Source organism: Rissa tridactyla, unplaced genomic scaffold (genome assembly GCF_028500815.1).
Source record: "Rissa tridactyla isolate bRisTri1 unplaced genomic scaffold, bRisTri1.patW.cur.20221130 scaffold_29, whole genome shotgun sequence".
Taxonomy (NCBI): Eukaryota; Metazoa; Chordata; class Aves; order Charadriiformes; family Laridae; genus Rissa; species Rissa tridactyla.
Genome location: NW_026529507.1, coordinates 17,209 through 41,200, shown reverse-complemented (window position 1 = coordinate 41,200; position 23,992 = coordinate 17,209). Strand labels below are relative to the sequence as shown.

General features: G+C 51.8%; 1 protein-coding gene across 6 annotated transcripts; it reads right to left on the bottom strand.

Annotated features, from left to right (window-relative positions):
* Nucleotides 1–15,384: 15,384 nt before the first annotated feature.
* Nucleotides 15,385–23,942, bottom strand: LOC128903308 (serine/arginine repetitive matrix protein 1-like). 6 transcript variants are annotated; one of them, XR_008464070.1, is made up of 8 exons: nucleotides 21,425–23,942; nucleotides 20,373–20,726; nucleotides 20,112–20,190; nucleotides 19,851–19,925; nucleotides 19,710–19,743; nucleotides 19,519–19,609; nucleotides 17,731–19,434; nucleotides 15,385–16,712 (listed from the first exon to the last, which is right to left on the bottom strand). XR_008464070.1 is itself a non-coding variant. In XM_054187322.1 (7 exons), exons 1-7 carry the CDS (start codon nucleotides 21,713–21,715, stop codon nucleotides 19,225–19,227), a joined length of 1,134 nt encoding a protein of 377 aa, XP_054043297.1. In that variant the 5' UTR covers nucleotides 21,716–23,942; the 3' UTR covers nucleotides 15,385–19,224. The 6 variants fall into 6 exon arrangements, 4 of the variants coding, with proteins under 4 accessions (XP_054043297.1, XP_054043299.1, XP_054043301.1 ...); XR_008464071.1 differs by having other exon boundaries at nucleotides 15,385–16,709; XM_054187322.1 differs by having other exon boundaries at nucleotides 15,385–19,434.
* Between the last annotated feature and the right edge of the window lie 50 nt (nucleotides 23,943–23,992).

The window sequence follows — 23,992 nt, the reverse complement described above, 5'->3', positions numbered from 1 at the left end:
AGGCTCTTTTTTCAATGTCAGATGCCAGCTGGAGGAGCGGTGCCAGAGGAGGCTGGGAAGCAAAAGCGTGGTTGTGATGTGACAATTCACAGGAGGAACTCAGTGCCCTGAGCAAGAGTGGGGAAAACTGGAGGACGCAGGCGGTGCAGGGGCCCAACTGGCGAGCTCAAGGTGGGCAGGAATAGCAACCAGCTGCCTCGTTGGGGCAGAAGCAACACTCATTACCCTCCAGGCGTGTCGTAGGGTAAAACGAGATGCTAAAAAGCCACCCACAAATGTTTTTTGGAGCTGCAGGGTGGGAGAGCAGCTGGGTGGGGGCCTGGCAGCCACCCGAGGTGCACCCAGTGCAGTTGCTCAAGGGGGTTCTTTGGTAGCACTAGTTCAGAGTCAGTCTGTGGCTGTATCTTGGGGGGTAAATAAAATTCATTGGAAACGAACTTATAAGACACCAAGTGCTTTGCTGCAGGAGTCTCACAGACGCAGTCCTGCACCTGGGAAGAGTGGAAAAGAAGTCCTCAGCCCCCCGACTGTGCCAGCCAAAGCTGTGAAGGGGCTCGCTGACAGCCCTGGGCAGGTTTTTATTCCTGGGGCTGGTGCGGCTCCAGGCAGAGGCGGGAGCTCTGTGGGCAGATGAGCAGCCCTTGGCCAGCAGTGCCTGGGGCAGCCCAACAGCTGCCGGCTGGTGGCTGCAGGAGGTGCCCCAGCTGTGGTGGCTGAGGGGCCACAGTGTGTCCCCGTGCGTCTGGGGGTGGCCCCTGTCACAAAGGGGCAGTGATGCGGCACCTGGCCACTGCTTGTGAGCTCACCTGGCCAGGGCTTGGCATCCTCAAGAGCGCGTCAGTCAAAGCTCCTTGGGCTGAGCTGGCCTTGGGACAACTCGGCTCCTGCCTTTGCCACTTGCTTGGCTGCTTTTTCCCAACCATTCATCGTTTACTGCCCACTTCTCCTCACCTTCCATCCTCTTCCGAAGGTAATGATGATTTGACCTTCAGGACAGATCATACAGGAGGTAGATATGGGATCAAAGTGATGGCTGGTCTATGCCTTTGGAGCTTTAGGATGAGCTGTTACAGCTTTATAGGCTGGCCAGATACGCACTGTGGGTAGAGTTCCTATTTGCTAATTGTTATTTCTTCAACACATCCCAGGGTGGGTAAGTAGGGGTGGCAGTGTACTCTGAGGCTTTGGGCTCCGTCTGGAATGAGAAGAAGCCCATCCTGATGGATGCGGTAGGAAGAGAGACAGAAAAGGAGCACAGCAAAGGCAGCTGTTAAGGCAGCGGCTGAAAGCTGGTCCCTCCTGTGTCCAAGGGGGCAAAGTGTGGTCTGGAGAACCAGAGGGCTCTGCTGCTAATGGCAGCCAGAGGGAAGCAGCAGGTCCTCTTCAGAGAAGGTGACACCCAGTGCAGTCTTCCCAAAGGGCCTTGGTAACTGCTGTCAGTTGGAGTCCTGCGACAGGGACAGCAGGGCCGTCAGCTGCAGCTCTGCAGCGGTTGGAACTACCACTGAAACGGTGCTGGTGGCGGATGCTGTTCTCTGGGTTTAGTTTGGGATTTTTTGTAATTTATTTTGTTGAGGTGCAACTATTTCTTTGCACTCAGGTGTCAGGATTAGCACTGATCTTCTCTTTCTGGAGCATGTCCTGGCATCCTTCGTCATCCAGAGCTTTCCCTGCTGTTCCTGAAGAGGAGCGATGGCCTCAACGGGGCCACCCATCACTCCTGTGAGTGCCGACTTCACCATCAGGCTTGGACTTTGTGAATCCCCAAAGGCAAGGGACATGGCTGGTGCTCCGTCCCTGAATGGTGATGTACCGGCAATCGAGAGGGAATTCTGGGGTGAGTCAGTCATGACTTATGAGCCAGTTTTGACATCTCATGTCATGACTTCTCATCATGGTGAGACATGAGGGGTGCCCCCATCCATCCCCCATGTCCATTCAGCACCCAAGCACATCATCAAGGCCTTTCAGCCTTCAGTTCCCCGAGTGTGTTCTGCACTCCAGTTTGGGAAGAAAAGGCCTATTTTCACCCATAGCAATCAGGAAACTCCCTTTTATTACAGAGATACCAAAAGGCAGGCCAGCATTACCGTGGTGACAGACTAATTGCAGAAGGTCTCTGGGTGAGACAGACTGGCTTCACCCTCTGAAGAAGTGGGAGAAAGCAAATATTTGTGTTGAGACAGCTGTATGACTGATACAATAAGCACAAGATAAATATGAGGTCACTTGTAAACAGAGAGGGGAGACTCAATGCTGCTGAAGCACACTGGTAGAATCAGCTTCCACAGGGCATCCTTGAGCTCCTGGTTCCTCATGCTGTAGATGAGGGGGTTCAGTGCTGGAGGCACCACGGAGTACAGCACAGCCACCACCAGGTCGAGAACTGGGGAAGAGATGGAGGGAGGCTTCAGGTAGGCAAATATTCCAGTGCTGATAAAGAGGGAGACCACGGCCAGGTGAGGGAGGCACGTGGAAAAGGCTTTGTGCCGTCCCTGCTCAGAGGGGATCCTCAGCACGGCCCTGAAGATCTGCACATAGGACAGCACGATGAACACAAAGCAAACAAATACTAAAGAGACACTAACCACAAGAAGCCCAACTTCCCTGAGGGAGTCTGAGTGTGAGCAGGAGAGCTTGAGGATCTGGGGGATTTCACAGAAGAACTGGTCCACTGTGTTGCCCTGACAGAGGGGTAGGGAAAATGTATTGGCCGTGTGCAGGAGAGCATTGAGAAACCCACTGCCCCAGGCAGCTGCTGCCATGTGGACACAAGCTCTGCTGCCCAGGAGGGTCCCGTAGTGCAGGGGTTTGCAGATGGCCACGTAGCGGTCATAGGACATGACAGTGAGAAGACAATATTCTAATGACATCAAAAAGAGAAAAAAAAAAAAACAACTGGGCAGCACACCCCGGGTAGGAGATTCCCCTGGTGTGCCACAGGGACTTCACCATGGATTTGGGGACAGTGGTGGAGATGGAGCCCAGGTCAAGAACAGAGAGGTTGAGGAGGAAGAAGTACATGGGGGTGTGGAGGCGGCTGTCACAGGCGATGGTGGTGATGATGAGGCCGTTGGCCAGGAGGGCAGCCAGGTAGATGCCCAGGAAGAGCCCGAAGTGCAAGAGCTGCAGCTCCCGTGTGTCTGCAAATGCCAGGAGGAGGAACTGGGTCATGGAGCTGCTGTTGGACATTTTCTCCCTCTGGCTATGGGGGCCTGATTTTTAAGGAAAAGGTAGTGAGAAGTGAAGACTGATGCCTCTGAGTAAATCCTATGCCATTTTTCACAGAACCCCCGGTGTGGCCTTCGTCCTGCCAGGAAGTACTTGTTTCTGCTCCTCAGCTTGAGCTCTGCATTGTACAGGCTGAGCGTGCAACGGGCATCAGGAGACTTGTCTGTCTGCTCCGGAGGAGTCAGTCTCGCTGTGCACCAACAGGAAAATGGGAACCAGGATCGATCTCTGCTTAAATCTGCTCCTGCGATCAAAGAGATTTTGGCATTGACTCTCCAAATTCACCCTACTGCAGAGCAGAGCTGGCCTGATCTTCTGTTGTTTATTTTACTCCTGTTGTCCCCCTCACCTCTGAGGAGTGTTTTCTGAAGGAAGACATCCTTGACATTTCTATCCTGAGAGTCCTGGGATGCAAAGGGACAGACCATTAGTGCTGAGTGAGGACAGCTGGTCTGCCCATCAGCCTTGCTCCCAGGTGCCCTGGTCTCTCACAGCTGCAGGATGATCACACTCAGCTGTTCTTCTGAAAGGAAACTGGGTACTGCTGGGAGCAGAGGAATCCACTTTCAAAGTGCAGATCTCTAAACTCCCCTCCCTTGGACCAGCTGTGCACTTCTGTATGCCTTGAAGATGGGGCGTCCGGCAAAAAGTATGCCACGTCTCTGCTGCCTGGAGCTGCTGCTCTGTGCCCGTTTCCTCCCTGTCCGTGTTCACAGAGCCCATCCCACCCGCTGGGTGCTCAGCTCTGCCCTGCAGACACCTCCTGGCAGCAGGGCACTGCCCAGGAGCATCTCTGTGTCAGAAAGTCCTAAGAAGCAGGTGAGATAGATGCCAAGATCACAGAAATGATGATGCTTTCTGTAGAGAAAGGAATGGGTAAAGGCACTTTTTCAGGTTCCTCACAGACCTACTGGTTTCCCGTTGTAACGCTGTAGGAGTTGCAGTCTCTTGTGCAAGCATCACAGCTCCATTGCTGTGATTGCAAACATCACAGCTCCCCAAGTACAGGTCCTCCTTCCTACCCGTTTTAAAAATGGGTGCAATGTTTGCCTTTTTCCAGTCCCTGGGGACTTCACCTGACTGCCACGGCTTTTCAGATATCATGGAGAGTGGCTTGGCAACTCCATCAGCCAGTTCCCTCAGGACTCTGGGATGCATCTTGTCAGCCCCCATAGACTCCTGCATGCTCAGGTTCCTCAGGTGGTCACAAACCTGATCCTTTGCCACAGTGGGGGGGACTTGGCCCCTCAAGTCCCTGCCTTGAGGTCCATCCACTCGAGAGGTGTGGGAAGAGAGGTTGCCAGGGAAGACTGAGGCAAAACTGTTGTTGAGTACCTCGGCCTTCTCCTCGACCATTGTTACCAGTTTGCCAGTCTTGCTCATCAGGAGGGGTACGCTTCCTTTGACCTTCCTTTTCTGGCTGACGTATCTATAGAAGCCCTTCTTATTATTCCTTGCCTCCCTTGCCAAGTTCATCTCCAGCTGCGCCTTGGCCTTCCTGACCCCGTCCCTACGCTCTTCCCAGGATACCTGTCCCTGCTTCCACTGCCTGTGCATTTCCTTCTTGCCCTTTAGTTTGACCAGCAGGTCTCTGCTCAGCCATGCGCATTGCTCAAGGCTTTATCCATGGGGATTATCTCCACCCCAGCCACACCCAGTGCACTGAATCTCCCCTTCCATATCATTCCTGGTCGCATCTCTGTCTCATTCCCTGTCCATTGCAGACCGACCATCTGCAATATAAATGTGGGCACCACATGAACTCCTCCTGGGGCCTTTGACAAGCACTTAGACCTCAAAGAGCAGAGAGGTGCCTCTAGGAGGTCCTCCTCTTCCCAAGATATGCTTCCTCAACTGGTGTCTTTAGGACACATGAGTGGTAAATGGAGCTGTCAACCAGCTGTCAACCAGCTGCCAACCAGCGCCCCCAGATCCTTTTCTGCAGGGCTGCTTTCCAGCCGCTCCTCTTCCAGCCTATACTTGTGGCCACCATTATTTCATCCCTGGTGTAGAATGCACCATTTGTTCTTGTTAAACATGCTGAGAGTTGCCTTCTCTGGGTCACGGACACAGGTGCTAAACCGAACAGGGCCCAGGAGCCAGCATCCCTGTGCTGCCCCACAATGCCCCAGTATGTCCCAGCGCGTACCCTCAGTAAGTCCATGCTGACTGCATTTGAAGACAATTTTTTCTTTTTGGTGCCAAGAAATGTCACCCAAGAGGACACTAACTGGTGGCACACTCCTCACCAACGTGAGCTTGTACAGCCAGTGAGTTGTTCCCTGAGTTGCATTTTTGGCCTCATTCAAAGCTGGGTGCAACACTTGCTTGTCCTCTCTCACAAGAGACCTCTGCTAACCCAATGACTTTTCAAAAGGGATATCCCAAAGAAATGTCAATCTTGTTCTGTAACTTCACTACCACTATTTTGCCTGTAATCCTACGTACATAATTTCTCTAATCTTTCATACATTTTCACCTGTCCAAATACAATGACCATTTCTAAAGTCATCTTTCCAGGTGCAGACTGTCTAGACAGGGGCCTTTTCTATTATATTCCCGTTTTCTCCTTCCCTTACTCTTTCTTCATTCAGGTTCCTGTCACCCATCCAGCTGCTGCTTTGAGCTTCACATGGTTAAAGGTCTCCCCGTCTTTCAGTAGTCTAATTATCTCCTGTAGCCAACTCTTTAACTATGTTTATATCAACCTTTCTGTACCTACCTATCTAAAGCATTTCTCATAAGATTACCCCTTGCAGAAAAGCAACCTCATTAGAGGCAGCATGTACTTAGCATATGGCCGCAGAGGGTGTTTTATTGTTTATCAAACACGATCCGACATGATCAGGCTTTACTTTTCTTTGCTTGCAAAGAGGAGAAACCCTTCTGTGCCTGGGTGCAGCCAGGTCTCTAAGGAGAGCCAGAGGGAGCTGGTGCAATGGAGCTGTAACATCCAGCTGCAGAGATCGGCGGCAAAGTCTGATGGAAGGAAAATGATGTAAATCCCAACTGGGCAATGACAGAAATAGTGGGGTTGGGGTGGGGGCGAGGAGCAAGGATGTCCACACAGTGTCAGACCTCAAGGGACTGCTTTTCCTAGCCATCCAGACCTCCTGAGGAGACCCTCTGGATCAACATCAGTTGCAGAAGACTTCTATCACCTTTTCAATAGACTGAAAAGTAAAATAAAAGAAACCCTTTAAACTAAAAAAAAAATAATTTATTAGGTTCTGATTGAAATCTTCCTTCTTAACTACACTATGAAAGAACTCCAATTAGCTGTAGATGTCTTGAAGACTTGAAGGAAATTGAAGGAAGAGAAATAGGTCTTTAGGGCTTTCTGTACTTCAGTGAGCCCCATGGTGTATTTAGCTCTGAGTCCACGAACCTCAGATACTGAGAGAAGATTGAAAACACTGCTCAAGAAGTCAGAGGCAAAACTCAAAGTACCTGGAAGCATTAATGGGCCCCACTGAGGGCCACTACTGACAAAGTCTCCCCATGGACTCCTTAGAGGAGATAGCTGGAGGCTGTGATTGCAGGAAGGCAAAGGCACAGTGCAGGTGGCTGTAAAGCTGTTGCTTTGTTTGATGAAGCAGAAGGGCCAAACCTGACCCTCAGGCCCTGGGAAGGCAGATCCTGCCCCTCAGGTGTGGCTCAGGGCTCTTCCTGGGGGCAGTGGGGTGTGAGGGTGAGCAAGGCCAAGGGTAGGGAGACTGTGCAACACCTCCCTCCTTCCCCATGCAACCGTGAAGCAGAAACCAAGCCCAGAGCCTCAAAATAAAGTTTCTTCTGGTAGGCCTTGGTGGCAGAGGCAACTGCCATAGCCAAGGGGACAAAGACCTTGGTGCTGTTGGGCTTTTTAGCCTTGCCAGAGCCCTACACCATCTCTGCTGCAGGCTGACCATCACTGTCCCATGCCTGTGCCTCTTTCCTTGTAGGCTGCAGGCACCCATCGTGCTTTCCCACATCGCTCTCGCCCCGGCATTTCCGTATCTTTTCTGATGTCTCTCCACTCTCACCGGCTGTTCCTTGAAACACAAAGCCATGGGCTAATACAGACTCCCTCTGGGTGACCTCTTGCACCACAGTGCAACCCTTTGGGTGAGATTTCTTTTTCCTCACATGCAGTCCAAACCTTCCAAGCTGCAGTTTCTTGAGGTTTCCTTCTCTTCCTACTACCAAGAAAAGCTCCACCGCCTCTGAAGCCACCCTTCAAGCAGGTGCAGGCTACTCCTAGAGAGCCCTGGGCCTCCACTTCAAAAGGTACAGAAGCCCAGCTCCCTCAGCTTCTCCACAAAGGCCTCAAACGCCATCCTGGCCAATGTCCTTTGGAGCTTCTCCACTTCCTCCTCCTTCCTTCAGAACAGAGAGCCTCACACACAGACACACTAGACCAGATGTGGCCACAACAGTGCTGGGTCAAGGGGGATGATAAGTGCCTTGTCTGGGTGGCCGTGTGCCCCCTAATGCAGCCCTGTGTGCAGCTAGTCCAGTTCACGGTCCGCATGTACCACTGGCTAAAGTTGCATCCCTCGTAATGCCCAGACCTTCTCCTCGGGGTCAGTCCTCGGCCAGTCAGGTCACAGCATGCCCTCATCTCTGGGGTGATCCTGCCCCCAGGAAAGGTCTGACCACTTCTCCTTGTAAAACTGTGTGAGTTTTCCATTTGCTGAGTCCCAGAGTTTATCAGGGTCCCCCAGGAATGAAGCTCCATTGGGCCAGTCGTTCATGTGTGCCTGCAGATGGCTCTCCCTGACATGTGCTGCCTCTGACAAGATAACAGCATGAGGAATCGCAGGACACTACAGATAATCAAAGGAGGCACTTGATCAATGCCATTGTTCACCAAGGTACACATTCCCATGGTGAGAAGCTCGGAAACACCAAATGAAAGTACAAAGGAAGCCAAACTAGGACCGTGGAGGAAAGGGTAAACAGAGGTGGGCTATTTGCATGGGAGGGTACAGGGATGGTCAAGGGGAAAAACTTTTGAGTGGGGAAAGAGGGAAAAAGAAACGGTGAAACAATGGAAAGGATCAGGGCTGTCTGGGGGGACCTGCCAAGCAGCCCTGCATCTGAGCAACCATGCCTGGAGTGCGACAAGAAAGTCCCTGATCGTCTGACCACACTTTCTGGTTGACTTCCATGGTCACCAGGAACCTGACTGATTTCCCTCCCCTCATGAAGGAAAGATGGTGGATTGAAACGCAGAATCATTCATGCTGGAAGGAAGCTGAGGAGATCTCTAGACCACCCTCCTGCCCACAGCAGGGTCAGCTATGGGGTCAGACCAGGTTGCTCAGGGCTTCCTTCATTTTGGGCTTGAAAAGCTCCAAGGATGGAGATGACACAAGCTCTCTGGGAAATCTCCTCCAGTGTTTGACTGTCTTGACAGGGAGAAAGTTTTACTCATTTGTTTCAGCTGATGCCATTGGCCCTCATCCTCCCATCACACACAACAGTGAAGAGCCTTTGTCATGGTGACAGCCAAGAAGATGTGGGAAGGCTGATATTAGGTCTCCCCAAAGCCTTCTCTTCTCCAGGCTTTGCACCTCTGCAGCAAGGTGGCCAATGGCTTTCTGGGCTGCACTAGGAAGAGCACTGCCAGCAGGTCGGTGGAGGTGATCCTTCCTCTCTACTCAGCCCTGCTACAATTTGTCTTGCCCATTTCCCTCGGTGTTTGCTACCCTACTACCTTCACTTAGAGGTGGTGGTAGGGCTTCAGGTTAGTGGCTGTAAATAGGGTAAAGGCCTCTCATGAATGTTTTCACAGTCAGTGTCACAGAAGTCTAAACATCCTCTGAACAGACCTTACCTCTTCAAACCTTCCAACCCCTACTGTTCTGCGATGCTGATTCTTTGATTCCACTGTCATTGCCCAGAGGGGCTACCACAGATGTAGACTGCTCCAGGGCAGGTATTTATATTTAGGCCGATCAATGATGTTGTTGCTTTAATGTTTTTTTGTTGTGGTATATGCTGCGGTTTTTAGGGAAATCACACAAACACTTGAAGGACAACGGAAGGGCTACCACCTCCGTGGCCCTCCAGTGAGCTGGCTCCTGTTTGCCATTGTCTCACCATCACTGGTCAGGGTGTGGTGTAAAAGGTGCTGAGCAGAGCAGGACAATCACTTCTCCTGGCTGTGCTCCTGCTCATACAGCCTCAGATGCTGTTGGCCGCCTTTGCTGCTGGCTCTTGTTTGGCCTGATAAAACTCAAGGAGCCCCAGGGCCATTTCCACAGAGCTGCTGCCCAGCCACGCAAAGTGATCCAAAATGGAGCAGAGCAGCCCTGCTCTGACATCAGCCTGGTCTCTCAACATCCTTGGATTCATCCTGTCTGGTCCAATGGACGACCAAAGGTTGACCTAACCCATGTAGCCCCTGACTTGATCTGCATCCACTGCTGGATTTCGCATGGGGTTCTGCCTCTTAGGCACACAGACCTGGGAGACCTTGCTGGTGAAGACGCAGGCCAAGAGTACCTCGTACCTACCTACACCTACTCTCTGCAAATTCAGCCATGACCACACATTATCTTTGTTTATTCTTTAGCTGTTCCTGAAGGAGTAACTGCTCATTGTTGTGCCCCTCAAATCCCTTGCAAGTGTCAACTCTACGGGAGCTTTGACTTTTCCAAAACCAACCATATTCCTCAATTCCTCCTTTGTTTTCATCCTGGCATCCACCTCTTCATGCTTCCTTTTTTCTGTGGGGCTTCCCCATGAGTGTCTGGTTTCCCCCAGCTCTTCTTCTGGTAGCTCTGCTTGTTGTCCTGACTATGGGTATGACCACACTCTCGCACTTGAAAGACACTGTCCTTGCAGACCACTGTACTGCAGACCCTCTCCTGCCCTTCTGTGCTGCTCACGTGGGCTCCCCCAAAAAAGTCAGAAGACTAGGCCAAAGTCTGCTCCTCTGAGGTCTGTCATCTGCATTCTTCTATTCTCCTTCTCCTTGGGAGGTGAGACCCCACTATTTCATGGTCGCGACAGCCAAGGCTGGCACTGGTTTTCATAAAACTTGTGGATACCAGTGCTGATGGAGTGAAAGATGGAGCTACAGACTGCAGTGGAGAAAACTCGGACTTGAACAAGGCTGCTGTCGTCCCAGGTGGCTGAAGAGAGAAATGTGGGTTGGGACAAGGACTGCCCATAGAGTGTCTGACATTTGGGGTCTTTACTTGTCTGTATCTTCAGCCTCCATTGGAGATGACGGCTTTCAATACCATTTGGAGATTGCCGCTATCACTTAATGTGTAGGAAAAGAAATGAAGAAAACTGGAGCAAAAGGAAAAACCTTTCTTATTGTTTTCTATTACTGCAACATTTTAACTTCTGAAATTTCTCTGATTAACCAGAAAACAACTAAAGAGTCAAGAAAATCACGCCTACAGGCTTGGCTTGTGGGTGAGTTTTGCATGTTAATGAGCCCTCTGGTGCCAAGTTCCTGAACTGCAGATCCTGAAAGCCCAAGCCTCTGGAGAAGTAGAAGTCAGCAGCAAATCTCCAAGTTTCTGAGGGTGCTACTGGGCCCCAGCGAGGCTAATCAGTGGAGAGAGACCATGGAGGGAATGACCAGGAAAGGGAACCTCGCTGGGAAGGGAACCTGTGGCTGGTGACGCAGGAAGTCAGGGGCATTGGTTACAGGTTGAAAATCAAATCTGGAGGTTCTTGTGAAAGCCCCTGATGTGTTCCATCAAGCAGGATGTTCAAGCGCTGATGGCCGTCCCCCAGCAATGGGGATCCTTTCCCTCATGGGATGCTCAGGGCTGCTCCTGGGGGCAGGGAGGTGTGGGGGTGTGCGATGCCGAGTGCAGGACAGCGGTAGGAGTCCTCCTAGGCTCTAGGCAGTGAGTGGGTGGGTGAAGAGGCAAGAAAGCCCTGGAGCTGTAGGTGTCTTCTCAGGCACCTCAATTGAAGATAAGTTAGCCACAGTAAAATACACAAGGATCTGGGCAATCCCAGCCCCCACAAAGGGCCCCCCCAAAGCCCCCTCCCCCCCCGAAAGGAGAGTGGGATCCCACCAGAGGCTGCCCTACACTGTCCTATGCCGGTGACTACTTCCCTGTACCCTTGAACTCCTTTGCAAGTGTTCTAGCTCTGTGTGAGCTCTGGCTTTCCTAAATCCAACTCTATTTCTGAATTCCTCCCTTTTTTTGGTGTTGTGTTGTGTTGGTTTTGGTTTTTTTAAATCCTTGCATCCACGTCTTGCATGTTTCCTTTCTTCTATGGAGCTTCCCCGTGACTTTCCTGTTTCCCCAAGCTTCTCTCCTGATAGCTCTGCCTGTTGCCCTGATGATGGTTCTGCACACTCTCATACTTGAAGAACTGCTGTACCAGGCTCTGCTGCCCTTCTGTGCTGCTCACACGGGCTCCCCCCTAAAAAGTCGCAAGACTAGGCCAAAGTCTGGTCCTGTGAGGTCTGGCATCTGGCAGGAGAATAAACTTTCTCCTTCCCTTTGGGAGGTGACCTAACAAGGTCATGATCACAATAGCTAGGGCTGGTTGCTGATGGTTTTCACATCCATGTCCAGCTCTTAGAGTGATAGAATCATAGAATCTGTTAGGTTGGAAGGGACCTTGAAAGGTTATCCAGTCCAACCCCCTTGCAGTAAGCAGGGATATCTTCCACCAGAGCAGGTTGCTTAGAGCCTCAGCAAGCCTAGGCCTTGAATGTCTCCAGGGATGGGGCCTCCACCCCCTCTCTGGGCAACCTGTGCCACTGTCTCACCACCCTCAGTGGAAAGAACTTCTTCCTAATGTCTAATCTAAACCTACCCTGCTCTAGTTTAACCCATTGCCCCTCATCCTATCGCTACATGCCCTTGCAAACAGCCCCTCCCCAGCTTTCTGATAGGCCCCCTTCAGGTTCTGGAAAGCTGCTATAAGGTCTCCCCGGAGCCTTCTCTTCTCCAGGCTGAACAACCCCAACTCTCTCAGCCTCTCTTCGTAGGAGAGGTGCTCCAGCCCTCGGATCATCTTCGTGGCCTTTCTCTGGACCCGCTCCAACAAGTCCATGTCCCTCTTGTGCTGTGGGCTACAGAGCTGGACACGATACTCCAGGTGGGGTCTCATGAGAGCAGAGTAGAGGGGGAGAATCCCCTCTCTGGACCTGCTGGCCACGGTTCTTTTGATGCAGCCCAGGACACGATTGGCCTTCTGGGCTGCAAGCACACATTGTTGGCTCATGTCCAGCTTTTCATCCACCAGGACCCCCAAGTCCTTTCCCACAGGGCTGCTCTCTATCAAGTCATCCCCCAGCCTGTATTGATAACGAGGGTTGTCCCGACCCAAATGCAGGACTTTGCACTTGGCCTTGTTGAACTTCGTAAGTTTGCTCAGGCCCACCTCTCTAGCTCGCCAGGTCCCTCTGGATGATATCCTGTCCCTCTGGCATGCCAACCGCACCACTCAGCTTGGTGTCATCAGCAAACCTGCTGAGGGTGCATTTGATCCCACTGTCTATGCCATTGATGAAGATGTTGAACAGCACCGGTCCCAGTACGGATCCCTGAGGGACACTGCTTGCCACCCCTCTCCATCTGGACATCGAGCCATTGACCACTCTACCCTCTGGATGCGACCATCCAGCCAGTTCCTTATCCACCGAACAGTCCACCCATCAAATCCATATCTCTCCAACTTAGAGAGAAGGATGTTGTGTGGGACCGTGTCAAAGGCCTTGCAGAAGTCCAGAGAGATGATATCCATAGCTCCCCCCTTGTCCACTCATGCAGTCACGCCGTTGTAGAAAGCCACTAGGTTGGTCAGGCAGGACATGAGCCTGGTGAAGCCATGCTGGCTGTCTCGAATCACCTCCATGTCTTCCATATGCCGCAGCATAGCTTCTAGGAGGATCTGTTCCATGATCTTCCCAGACTTTTCATTCTGAAGACTGAGTCAGTCTCATGTCCATGGTACAAGACACAAAGACAAGAGGCAATGGGATGACAAACGAGAGGGTCAGGGCAGATACAGGGAGAAACTTCTCCAGCATAAGGATAGTCAAGTGCTGGAAGCTGTTTCCCAGGGAGCGTGCACTGGATCTCTTCTAGCAAGTGACCAGGATGTGTTTGGAGAAAGCCCTCGGTAATCTCATCTGGCCCTGCAGGAGGCTGCTCGAGACACCTCCCAACGTCCCTTCCAGCCTAAATATGACTGTCCTTTCTTCCCCTTCATTTCTTCAAATTAGGGAACGCTCTTAGGTTGTCTCTGACCACAGAAGTAATTCACATCAGGTGCCAGGGTGCTTCAGAGGTGCCCCCAAACAGTCCTGACCTTTTCATTCCTTGAAACGACAATTGCTTCTCTTTTTTTATCCAACTACCCTCCAAAATGAACGGTTTCCCTGTCCATCCATTCCCCCTTGGCCACGCTTTTCATTTTGTTACAACCTTGGGGTATATCTGAGATGGTTGGTGTGCTGATTTTCAAACTTGGGTGGCAAATCCAGAAAGCAAATCATTCTCTTTCATGACCTGTAGCATCCTGCAATTCCCCATATGCTTATCTGGTTTGAGGCACTGTCCATCAAACCTTAAATGCTGATGATTTGGCCTTTCAGTCCAGAGGGACCTCGACGCACTTGGGGACTTGGCCAAACGAAACCTCCTGAAGTGAAGTTTCATAAGGCAAAGGGGGCAAGGTGTGCACTGGGGGCAGAACAAAGCCCGTGCACTGGGACAGGCTGTGACCCGACGGGCTGAGGAGTGTCCTGGGGAGAAGGGTGTGGGAGTTATGGTGGATGCCATATATGGATCCCATTGTGAAAGGAGGATGGAGAAACTGGAGAAAGTCCAGAGGAAGTCTGTGAGGATGGGGTTAGGGGCCTGAAGCACATGAGCTGTGTGGAGAGGCTGAGACAACTGGGCCTCTTCAGTCTGCTGAAGGGGAGGCACAGGGCAGTCTAAGAGCAGGTGCCATCTTCCTGGAGAGATGAAGGTGGAGACAATCCACCTCCAGGATGTTTGGCAGAGACAACAGCGGCAAGCATCCTCCATGGAGATTTATACTGAGCATTAGGAAACACGGACTAGGCGGACATTGCCCTGCAGCAGGACACCCATCGACTCTCTGTTATCTCCATCTTTGGAGGTTTTCAGCTCCCCAGAATGTCACCCAACCTGACCCGGGGATTGACAACCCTACCTTTTGGTGAGAGGCTGGACCAGAGGCTTCCCCATCAACCCCTTTCCCAAAAACCCTTCCATGAGCCTGTGCCTTGCAGTGTGCCCCAGGAGAAGAGAGTCAGCTACAGGCGAGGTTTTCTTCAGCTCCTGGGACAATTCCGGTTGGCATTGTCTTGTGCTCTGTAGGTGTCTCATCCTACCTTTGATTATTTACATTTCCCGGCCAGTCTCCTTATCCAAGCGGTGCTTTAGGCTGTGAAGAAGCTCAAAACCAACTCTTTGACTCGGTTACTTTCATTTGACGTGCTGAAACGCAGGGCAGACGAAGGCAGTGCAGAGCTTCTAGGGTCTCTGCTGCACAGTTGGGACTCAGCAGACTGGAAATGCAGGTCACGGTGTTGTGTCAGGGTACTCCAGGGGTCAGAAGCAGTGGATGCCGGTCACGCCACCACATGAAAAATTCGCCTGCCTTTGTGTGTCGGAGTGGGAGACGGACCCGGAGTAACGATGGAGTCTCGTTCTCCCTTTATTCCAGTTTTCCCAGAGTAGATATAGACAGGCAATAAGAGCACGCGCCAGCGGCAGCTGTAGGATTGGCTTACAGTCTCTGTCCCCGCGCGGTGCACGCAGTTCATTCACACATCAGGTTGGTTACAAGAATTCGCGTCGTAAACTGCTTAGTCATTCGCACAACATGTTTTCTACCTTCTCAGTTCCCGTGTTTCCCATGTACTAATTCCATCTTCTCCCACCTGTTTTGCCCTTAATCCAATCTCTCACAGTAGGGAGGCTGGCTCACGTGGCCATTTTCTCTCGGATACATTCCTACAATACCCCCTTTTTCTTCTTGAGCCAGCCAGACCTTGTGCATGGCATCTTCTATCATGTCAATCACTCTGCGGAGAACACCCGAGGCCACCATAATCAATAATAATATAACCAACAATAGCATGAGCCCTTGCTTTAGGAAGTCTGATAGCCATCCCGTTACACCCCATGAGCTTGACCGATCATCGAAACCATTTTTGACCGCTTTTAATTTGGACATGTTATCCTTGTTGTGACGCTCTTAGCGGGTTATATACTAAACACAATCAAAAACAGAATCAAAAGGAACCCTGCTAAGGCAATAAATACCCAGATTCCTAAATTTAGCCCAGAAAGCAAATTTCTTTGCATTTACCCACGAGAAATCCTTTTGTAATATTTCAAATACATTGCGGTTCATTAAGTCTTGAATCTTTAGTATTTGAGCTTTTAGCTGATCATGGAAAGGACGAATATATTTTTTTTTTTTTTTTTGCAACGTCACGTCAAATTGTGAGAACCGAGGGTCAAGGTCATCCTTTTCGATGGGGACATGTATGTGGCTTGGATCCATTCCAGAAAGCTGGTGACAGCCCAAACGGCCCTGGGAACACAATCGCGGTAACATTTCAATCATCATAGTTACTGGTTTTGAAGAGGTACGCGGCAAAAATACCCACTCTAACGCAGTCGGGCTCTTTGCGAGCGCATCATCCCACTGTCCTATCAGGGAATAAAGTTGAAATTCTTGCAGGAAGGTGTTCAGTGCGTCTTGCAGCAGTAGCAGACTATATCTTATACAGCTGATCGTATAATGCTTATTAAACACGGCAAACAGACAAATTCCTTCCACACAGGCGACGAGTATAATTTGCTTCAACCAACGCCACCCCCAAGTCCAGCCAGCAAAGAGATTTCACCCCGTGGTCTCCACAAGTCGCTGGTTGGGTCGGTGCAGTTCCTGCAGCTGGGCATGGATGGATTTGGAGTGGTCACTTAGATTCATACAATACAGTCCTTTAAAATCTTGACAACCGTGTCTGTGAGCTGAAAGCAAAAAATCAGCAGCAGCTCTGTTTTGCAACATCGCATATCGAATACTATCTACATCTAGCGATACCTCAGAAATAGCGGTACTAGTAGCACCGTTAAACTTATCCTTGGCAGCAAGAGAGTCCTTGTTATCACGAATCCTTGGCAGCAAAAGAGTCCTCGTTAGCAAGAGCGCATGCGGACTCCCTGTTCTCGCTGGTGCTGTGCTTTGATCTTCTTCCACAACAGGCCAAGATTCCCAAGCAGCTGGATAAGGTGTCTGTGAGTCCATCACAGGCTTATGTCATCCAAATGTTTTTCTTGCCAGCACCCGAGACTGAATAACAATTGGGGTGATATCTGTGTTTTCCAGCACCCGGGTGCGAGTCCCTTGAGTGTATTTACAGTCCGATTTTCCGTTGCTTTCCCATATTCCGCCCCCTTGCTCAAGAGGCCGCTTCTGCTGGGTTCATTTTAGTCTCGCAGGGTATAACACAGAGCAATCTACTAAGGCATGCAATAACATATACACATAGAGGAAAAAAACCCAAAAACGTATCTCTCTGGTACTGCTTTGAATCAGGTGCCCTATTTCTCTTTTTCTGATGCTTTCTCGTAATGCTTATGGCACACTTTTGTGCTAACGTGGCACATTTCCCATCTAATTGTTCCTGTTTGGTTTCTTTTTTTTTTTTTTTTCCCCCCCCCCATCGCTTACGACTGACATAAAAGTCTGCCTTCGCAACAAGAGCTCAGTTTCTCATTTTTCCTTAAGTTTCTCATGTTCCTACAGAGCATCCTATAGATTTTGGCTCAACTCCTTTTCCCAATCAACCACGATCTTATAGACAAACACCAAACAACCAGCGATACGCCCTGCACGGGCGAGCCGTTCCCGAGAGCGTAAACGTGTCGGCTGGTGAAAACTCCCCCAATATTCCAGGACTTCCATCGGTTCTACAGCCCATCCTGGTGGATCTGCCCGGGGCGCGCTCGCCTTACGTCTAAACATTGTGTTTAGACACAATGAACCCAGGTTTAGAACCTGGCCTGTCCGATCCCCCTCCCGTGGGTTGTAACGCTGCAAAAGCCCCGGCCGCCGTGGCTCGCTCCGCCTTCATATCTCGTAAGGTCGATAACACCAACCACCACGTCATCGCTGACGGTGATGCCTCTTTGTCTCCTTTACTTATCACTTCCCACAGTTTTTTTCCCCAACAGCCTCCCATATTTCTGGTTTAAAAGCCGTCTGGGGCTCTGGTGCGAATCCGTTCTCTCCGCACCAGGTTAACAGCCTTCGGAGCATACGCTCATCGTATTTCACCCCTCTCTTAGAGAGGATACGCAGGAGAAGTCTTACTATAGCCCCTTCTCCTTTGGTTACTCGTTGCCCCATCTCCTGCCCAATTTAATCAGTTTGAGCAACAGTTTCGCTGGTGTTTCAATCCCCCTCTTAGACCACAGCTGCGCCTAAAGGGCTTACTCCCCGCTTTTCTAAAAAGCATTTTAAAATTTCGAAAGCTACCTCTCTATCCATCGCGCGTTGCGTAGACCTTCTTGATTATCCGGTCATTTGCAGCCTTTCCCTTTGGTAGCCTTCACTCGGACGGCGACCCCCTTCTTTATTATCCTGGGTCCAAGCACGGATCAGACACGTCTTGTCGCTGATCTTCTGCTCCCTGGTCGCTGCTACCAGTGCTTCTCCGAGCTCGCTGTCCGGTGGAGAACAAGGAAGGTCAGCACGGCCTTCAGCATCAGCGTGACTCGGAGTTCTCCGTGCAGGCAGGCACAGCTTACTTCTGACAGTCCTGCATGGCGCCGCGCCCGTTCTCATATAGCCATTCCTCAACGTCTGACCGCTCTGTGAGAATTTTTCCCTAATGTCCAGCCTAAACTTACCCCGTTGCAGCTTGAAGCCATTCCCTCGTGTTCTATCGCTAATGACCTGGGAGAAGAGACCGGCACCGACCTCTCTCCAACGGCCTTTCAAGTAGCTGCGGAGAGCGATGAGGTCTCCCCTCAGCCTCCTCTTCCTCAAACTCAACAGTCCCAGCTCCTTCGGTCGCTCCTCGTATAAGGCCATCAATAAAGACGTTGAACAGAAACGGTCCCAACACCAAGCCCCGAGGGACACCACGTGTGAGCGGCCGCCAGCTGGATTTAACTCCGTTGACCACCGCTCTTTGGGACCGTCCAGCCAGTGCTTGACCCAGCAGATCGTACGCTCATCCCGGCCGTGAGCCGCCAGTTTTTCCACGAGAATTCCATGGGGGGACAGTGCCAAATGCTTTTCCAAAGTCTAGGTAGACAATGTCCACAGCCTTCCCCTCAGCCAATAATCGGGTCGTCTTGTCAGAGGAGGAGATCGGGTCCGTCAGGCAGGACCTGCCTTTCCTAAGCCCACGCCGGCTAGGCCCGATCCCCTGCCTGTCCATCGGATGAGTCGTAATGGCGCTCAAGATGCCACGCAGCCTCCCCCTGCGCCTTTCAGACGTCTCTCCTGAAGTCTCTCCGGCCCTCCTGGGCTCCCGGATCCTTCAGGGCAGCCTCCCACGGGACTTTGTCCGGCAGTCTTCCGAACGGGTCAAAATTCGCCCTCTAGACACAAGCGAGACCTCGTGGCTGGACGGTCAGAAAAATCCCGTCTGTCGTCTCCTCCAGCCTCCTGCGCTCGGCAAGAGGACAACCTGCCGCCTCCTGTTGGGCGGGTCATGAGCAGCCCGGGTGAGAACGGCCTCTTCTCTCACGGGGAGCTCCCCCTTCTCCAGCAGGCGTTGCAGGTCGTGGAAGGAGAGCTCCAGAAACCGATGGACTTCCTTGTAGGCCCCCTTTAGGGACTGGAAGGGGCTCCGAGGTCTCCCCGGAGCCTTCTCTTCCGCAGGCTGAACAACGCCGACTCTCTCGGCCTGTCCTCCCAGCAGAGGGGCTCCAGCCCTCGGAGCATCTTTGTGGCTTCCTCTGGACTTGCTCCGAAAGGCTCGGGGGGGGTCACGCGTCGCTTCTGTCGAGACGCCGCGTATTACCCGCCTTCCGCCGGAGCTACGTTGTGGCTAGGACCGACGGACAGAGCGCAAGCAGAGGCTCGTGCGCCGCCGGTAATGCGGCCGCTGAGAAAGAGCCGATGCTCTGGGCGGCCGCTCTCCTCGGCCGAGTCCGCTCCGAGTCGTTGCTGTCGCAGTTTAGGCCGGGCGTTAAAACAAGAGACAGATGCTGCCTTCTCACTTCTCTCCTGAGGAAGGACAGGATGCGAGGGAGACTTAAGGACCGGAAAAGAAAACTCTTTCATCACGAAACATAAACAGAAAAGTAATACCGAGGAGAGACAACAAGAGCAAGCGCCTCTCTGCGCGGCATCCCTTCGCATGAGACGGAAACAGAAGGTCTGGGCGCTCTGGAAGCGGATACTACCGGAAAAATATGTCATTATTTTCAGAGAGTTCAGTTAGTTGGAAGAGACTTACCTGAAAGATAGAATTACTGTACGGAAAACCACTTCTGCTGTACCTCAGTCCAGCACATTCGCACGCGGCGACGCGACCTCACGTTGACGTGAAAAAAAAAAAAAAGAAAAAACAAAAAAAAAAAAAAAAGAAGAGTTGCCCAATTGTATTCATGGAGCCACCGGTCAGATTTTCCCTTTAATACCTCGTGCCGAGCCACCTTCGTACGGCGCTCCTCTCCGTTCCCCTGCGTCGCTCTGCCCGTCTCGTCTTTCCGCACCTAAAAAAAAAAGAAGAAATAAAAAAAAAACAAAACAAAACCACCACAATATCAAACATTAGCCTGACAAAAAAGCCCTCAAAGCCCTAAAACCCTGTAAACGAACACACGCGAGACCTTCCCCCTAACTCCTACTCGATAATCTCACAACCGGCCCAATTAAGGGCAATCGAAGCAGCCGCTTACAGAGCGCGGCACGGAAGCGGCGAAAAACGGGATTCCGTCTCCGAGGAAGCCAGGAATTACAGCAAAACACACACAGCGCCTGGGATATCAAAAAAAAAAAAAAGGAGAGACGTGCTCTTCAACCACCCAGCCGCGCTGAAGGCTCATTGCAAAACCACTGATCTGAGGGGGGGGGAAAAGTGGTAACATCGGAGCCCGCTTTCTACGACACGCGGCATCAGGCCTCGCGTCAGGTGAAAAGTCCTACCTCTGATTTCTTACCTCTCCTGGTCTGTGACTTTGAGCCCCGAGACGGGCTCCTGGAGGACTAAAGGGCCCCAGAGACGCCCGTCGGAGGACTGAGGGGGCACGTCCCGGAGGACGGCGGGGCGGCGGAGTCGGACACCCGGGAAGCTGCCGGGGGCCGCGGTGACGCCTAAGAGCCGATACCGGGAGCCCCGACGGCCACTCTCGGGGTCGGGCGGGCGGCACCGAGCTGGACTCCCGGCGGTCCCGGTTCTCCCGACGACCGCCCGCGCTCTGGGGACCGTCCGGGGAGTCCCGGGGGTGAATGTGTGGGGGGGTCCCAGGAGTCCCCAGAGAGTCCTGGGGGGAACATGAGGGGTCCCAGGGGTCCTGGAGGGCGGGGGGGGTTGGTCCCAGGAGTCCCCAGGGAGCCCTGGGGGGAACGGGAGGGGTCCCAGGGGTCCTGGAGGGGGGGGGGGGGTTGGTCCCAGGAGTCCCCAGGGAGCCCTGGGGGGAACAGGAGGGGTCCCAGGGGTCCTGGAGGGCGGGGGGGTTGGTCCCAGGAGTCCCCAGGGAGCCCTGGGGGGAACATGAGGGGTCCCAGGGGTCCTGGAGGGCGGGGGGGTTGGTCCCAGGAGTCCCCAGGGAGCCCTGGGGGGAACGGGAGGGGTCCCAGGGGGTCGCGGACGATCCCGGAGGGGTCCCAGGAGAAGGCGGAGGGTCGCGGGGCGTCCTGCGGAGCTCTCGGGGGGTGGGCGAGAGGTGTCCCAGGAGATTCTAAGGGGCCTCAGGGGGATCCTGGGGGGGGCTTGGGGCCCCATCACGCCCTCAGGACCCCCCTCAGCCCCCTCGTTCCACCCCCCCCAGCCCTTCTCAAGGCCTCCCCGTTACCCTCAGGACCCCCGTCCCCCCCCCCCCCCAGCCACCCCCCAGGGCCACCTCAGCCCCCACCCGTTCCCCCGGCCCCCCTCAAGGCCCCCCCTCATCCCTCGGCCCCACAGATTCCCCTCAGCACCCCCGTTCCCCCCCCCGGGACCCCCCAGCCCTTCCCGAGGCCTCTCCGTTACCGTCCGCCCCCCCCCGCTCACCTCGACGCCGTCCCGCTCCCTCACGACGTGCTCGAAGGCGGCCCCGGCCCAGCCCCCGCCCGCCCGGGCCCCGCTGCCCGCCCGGGCCGCCCCGCTCCGCTTTCGAGCCGGCCGCCATTTTCCCCCCCCCCCCTCAGCTTTCCGACAGCGCCGCGGGCGCCTATTGGCCGCCGCCCTCCCCTTATTTGGAGAGTCCCCGCTCCATTGGCCCGTCGCCGCCGTCAATCCCCGCCGCGCCCCGCCCCGGCGGAGGGATCCGACCAATGGGAGCGCGGCGCCCCGCCCTGTCATAGGCCCCGCCGCCCCCTTGGGCCCCCGCGGCGGTTTGGGGCAAAAATTCCGCCTTTTGAGGCAAAACTTTACCTTAAGTTAAAAAAAAAAAAAAAATACTAATTTTATGGGTAAGAAGCCCGCGTTTTATAGGGGAAAAAAGCCCTCGTTTGACCGGAAAAAACGTTTATTTTATGGCAAAAAAAAGGCCTGATTTTACGGTTACAACATCAAATTGGGGGGGGGGGGGGAATCTCCATTTCACAGCAAAAAAACACCCCATTTTTTGGCGAAAGTTGCTCATTTTGCGGCAAAACCTTCTTAATATTATGGCAAGAAAAAAAAAAAAATGGGAAAAGAAGTATTTTGGGTGAAAATACGCGCGTTTTGTGGCTCCCCGGAAAGCGCGTCTTTTAGACGACCCCCCCCCAGGTTTTATGGGGGAAAATACCCTCATTTTACGGAAAAAAACCCTCATTTTACGGAAAAAAAAACCCTCTTTTTATGGAAAAAACCCTCTTTTTATGGAAAAAACCTAATTTTTATGGAAAAACGGCTCATTTTATAGCAAAAATAAACACGGCAAAAGAAGCGTTTTATGGTAAAAAAATCTCCTCGATTCACGGTAAGAAAATATGAATTTTACGGTAAAAAAGTCACACGTTTTATGGTAAAAAAACCCTTATTTTAAGATAAAATAAAACCCTTATATTAAGGGGGGGGAGAAAAATCATTTTAAGGTTAAAAAATTCCTCATTTTAGGGCAAAACCCGCTCATTTTACAGCAAAAGAGAGAGAAAAATAAGGATTTTGATGGCACAAAAGAAGCATTTTAGTGCAAAAAAAAACCCTCCTCGTTTTATGCTGAAAAAAAAACCTAAATCTTATAATTAAAAAGTCCACACTTTAAGGTTAAAAAACCTTATTTTACGGGCAAAAAAGCCCTCGTTTTAAGATTTAAAAAACCCCCTCCGTTTTATCACCAAAAAAGACCCTCATTTTGCGGAAAAAACACCTCAGTTTGAGGCAAAAAAAGTTCTCATTTTAAGTTAAAAAAACTTAATTTTAGAGGCCTCATTTTATAGCAAAAAAACCTCCTTATCTGGAGTAAAACCACACACCCCTTTTCTGGCAAAAGAACCGCTTTTGGGTGCCAAAAAGAAAAAAAAAAGGCATTTTACGGCACAAAAATACGCGTTTTTTTTTGGCCGAAGCGCGCGCTTTATCACAAACCCCCCACGTTTGACGGCCAAAACCACACCCTTTATGCTGCAAATGCACGTTTTTGAGGCGAAAATACACATTTTGGGACAAAAATACACATTTTTCAGCAAACCCACACCTTTTTAAGGCAAAACACACGCATTTTACAGGAGAAAAAAACCCCACCCGTTTTCTTCTTTTCTCAAACCCCCAAATCCTCCTTTTTTCCCCCAAACCAGGCACCTTTCTGCCAAAAAAATACATTCCGCCTTTGCTCCTGACCCCAAACTCCCTTTTTTTTTCCCCACAAAAAAGGGAAAAGCAGCGGATTTTTGTCTTGACTTTTTTTTTTGCCCCAAAACCGTGACTCTCTTGGCGAAAAATCTTGAATTTTGTGGCCTCAAAAATACTGACGTTTCCACCCAAAATCCTTGACTTCTTTTGCTCCAAAAATCTTCGCTTTTGTGCCCCCAAAAATCTCGACTTTTCCCCTCCAACAATCTTCATGTTTTCACCCCAAAATAATCTTGATTTGGGGGCCGCGAAAAAAAAAATCTTCATTTTCATCCTCCAAAATCTTCACATTTACGCCCCCAAAAATCGTGAATTTCGCACTCAAAAAATCCGTACTTTTGCACTCCAAAATCTTGACTTTTTCTGTCCAAAAAATCTCCGTGTTTTTTTTTTTGTTTTGGCCCCAAAAATCTCCATTTCCCCGTCCCCAAAATCTCCACTTTTGGGCAAAAAAAAAAAACAAACGCCTGGTTTGCACAAACCCGCCAATTCTACACACTAAAAAACCCCTAAAACCTGATTTTTTTTTGGCCCAAATCCCCAATTTGCCTCTTTCCTTCCCAAAAAGGTTCCCCCCCCCCCCCCCAGGACAGTTGAGGTTCTCCTGGACATCTAGAACCTTCTCAGATGCCTGGGACCCCACCCAAGCCCCAAAATTGTCCTCTACGACCGCCCCCCCCATGGGCACATGGACCTCCTGGACGGTTGAGGTTCTCCTGGACAGTTGGGTTCTCCTGGACACTTGGGTTCTCCTGGACAGTTGGGTTCTCCTGGATGGTTGAGGTTCTCCTGGACGGTTGG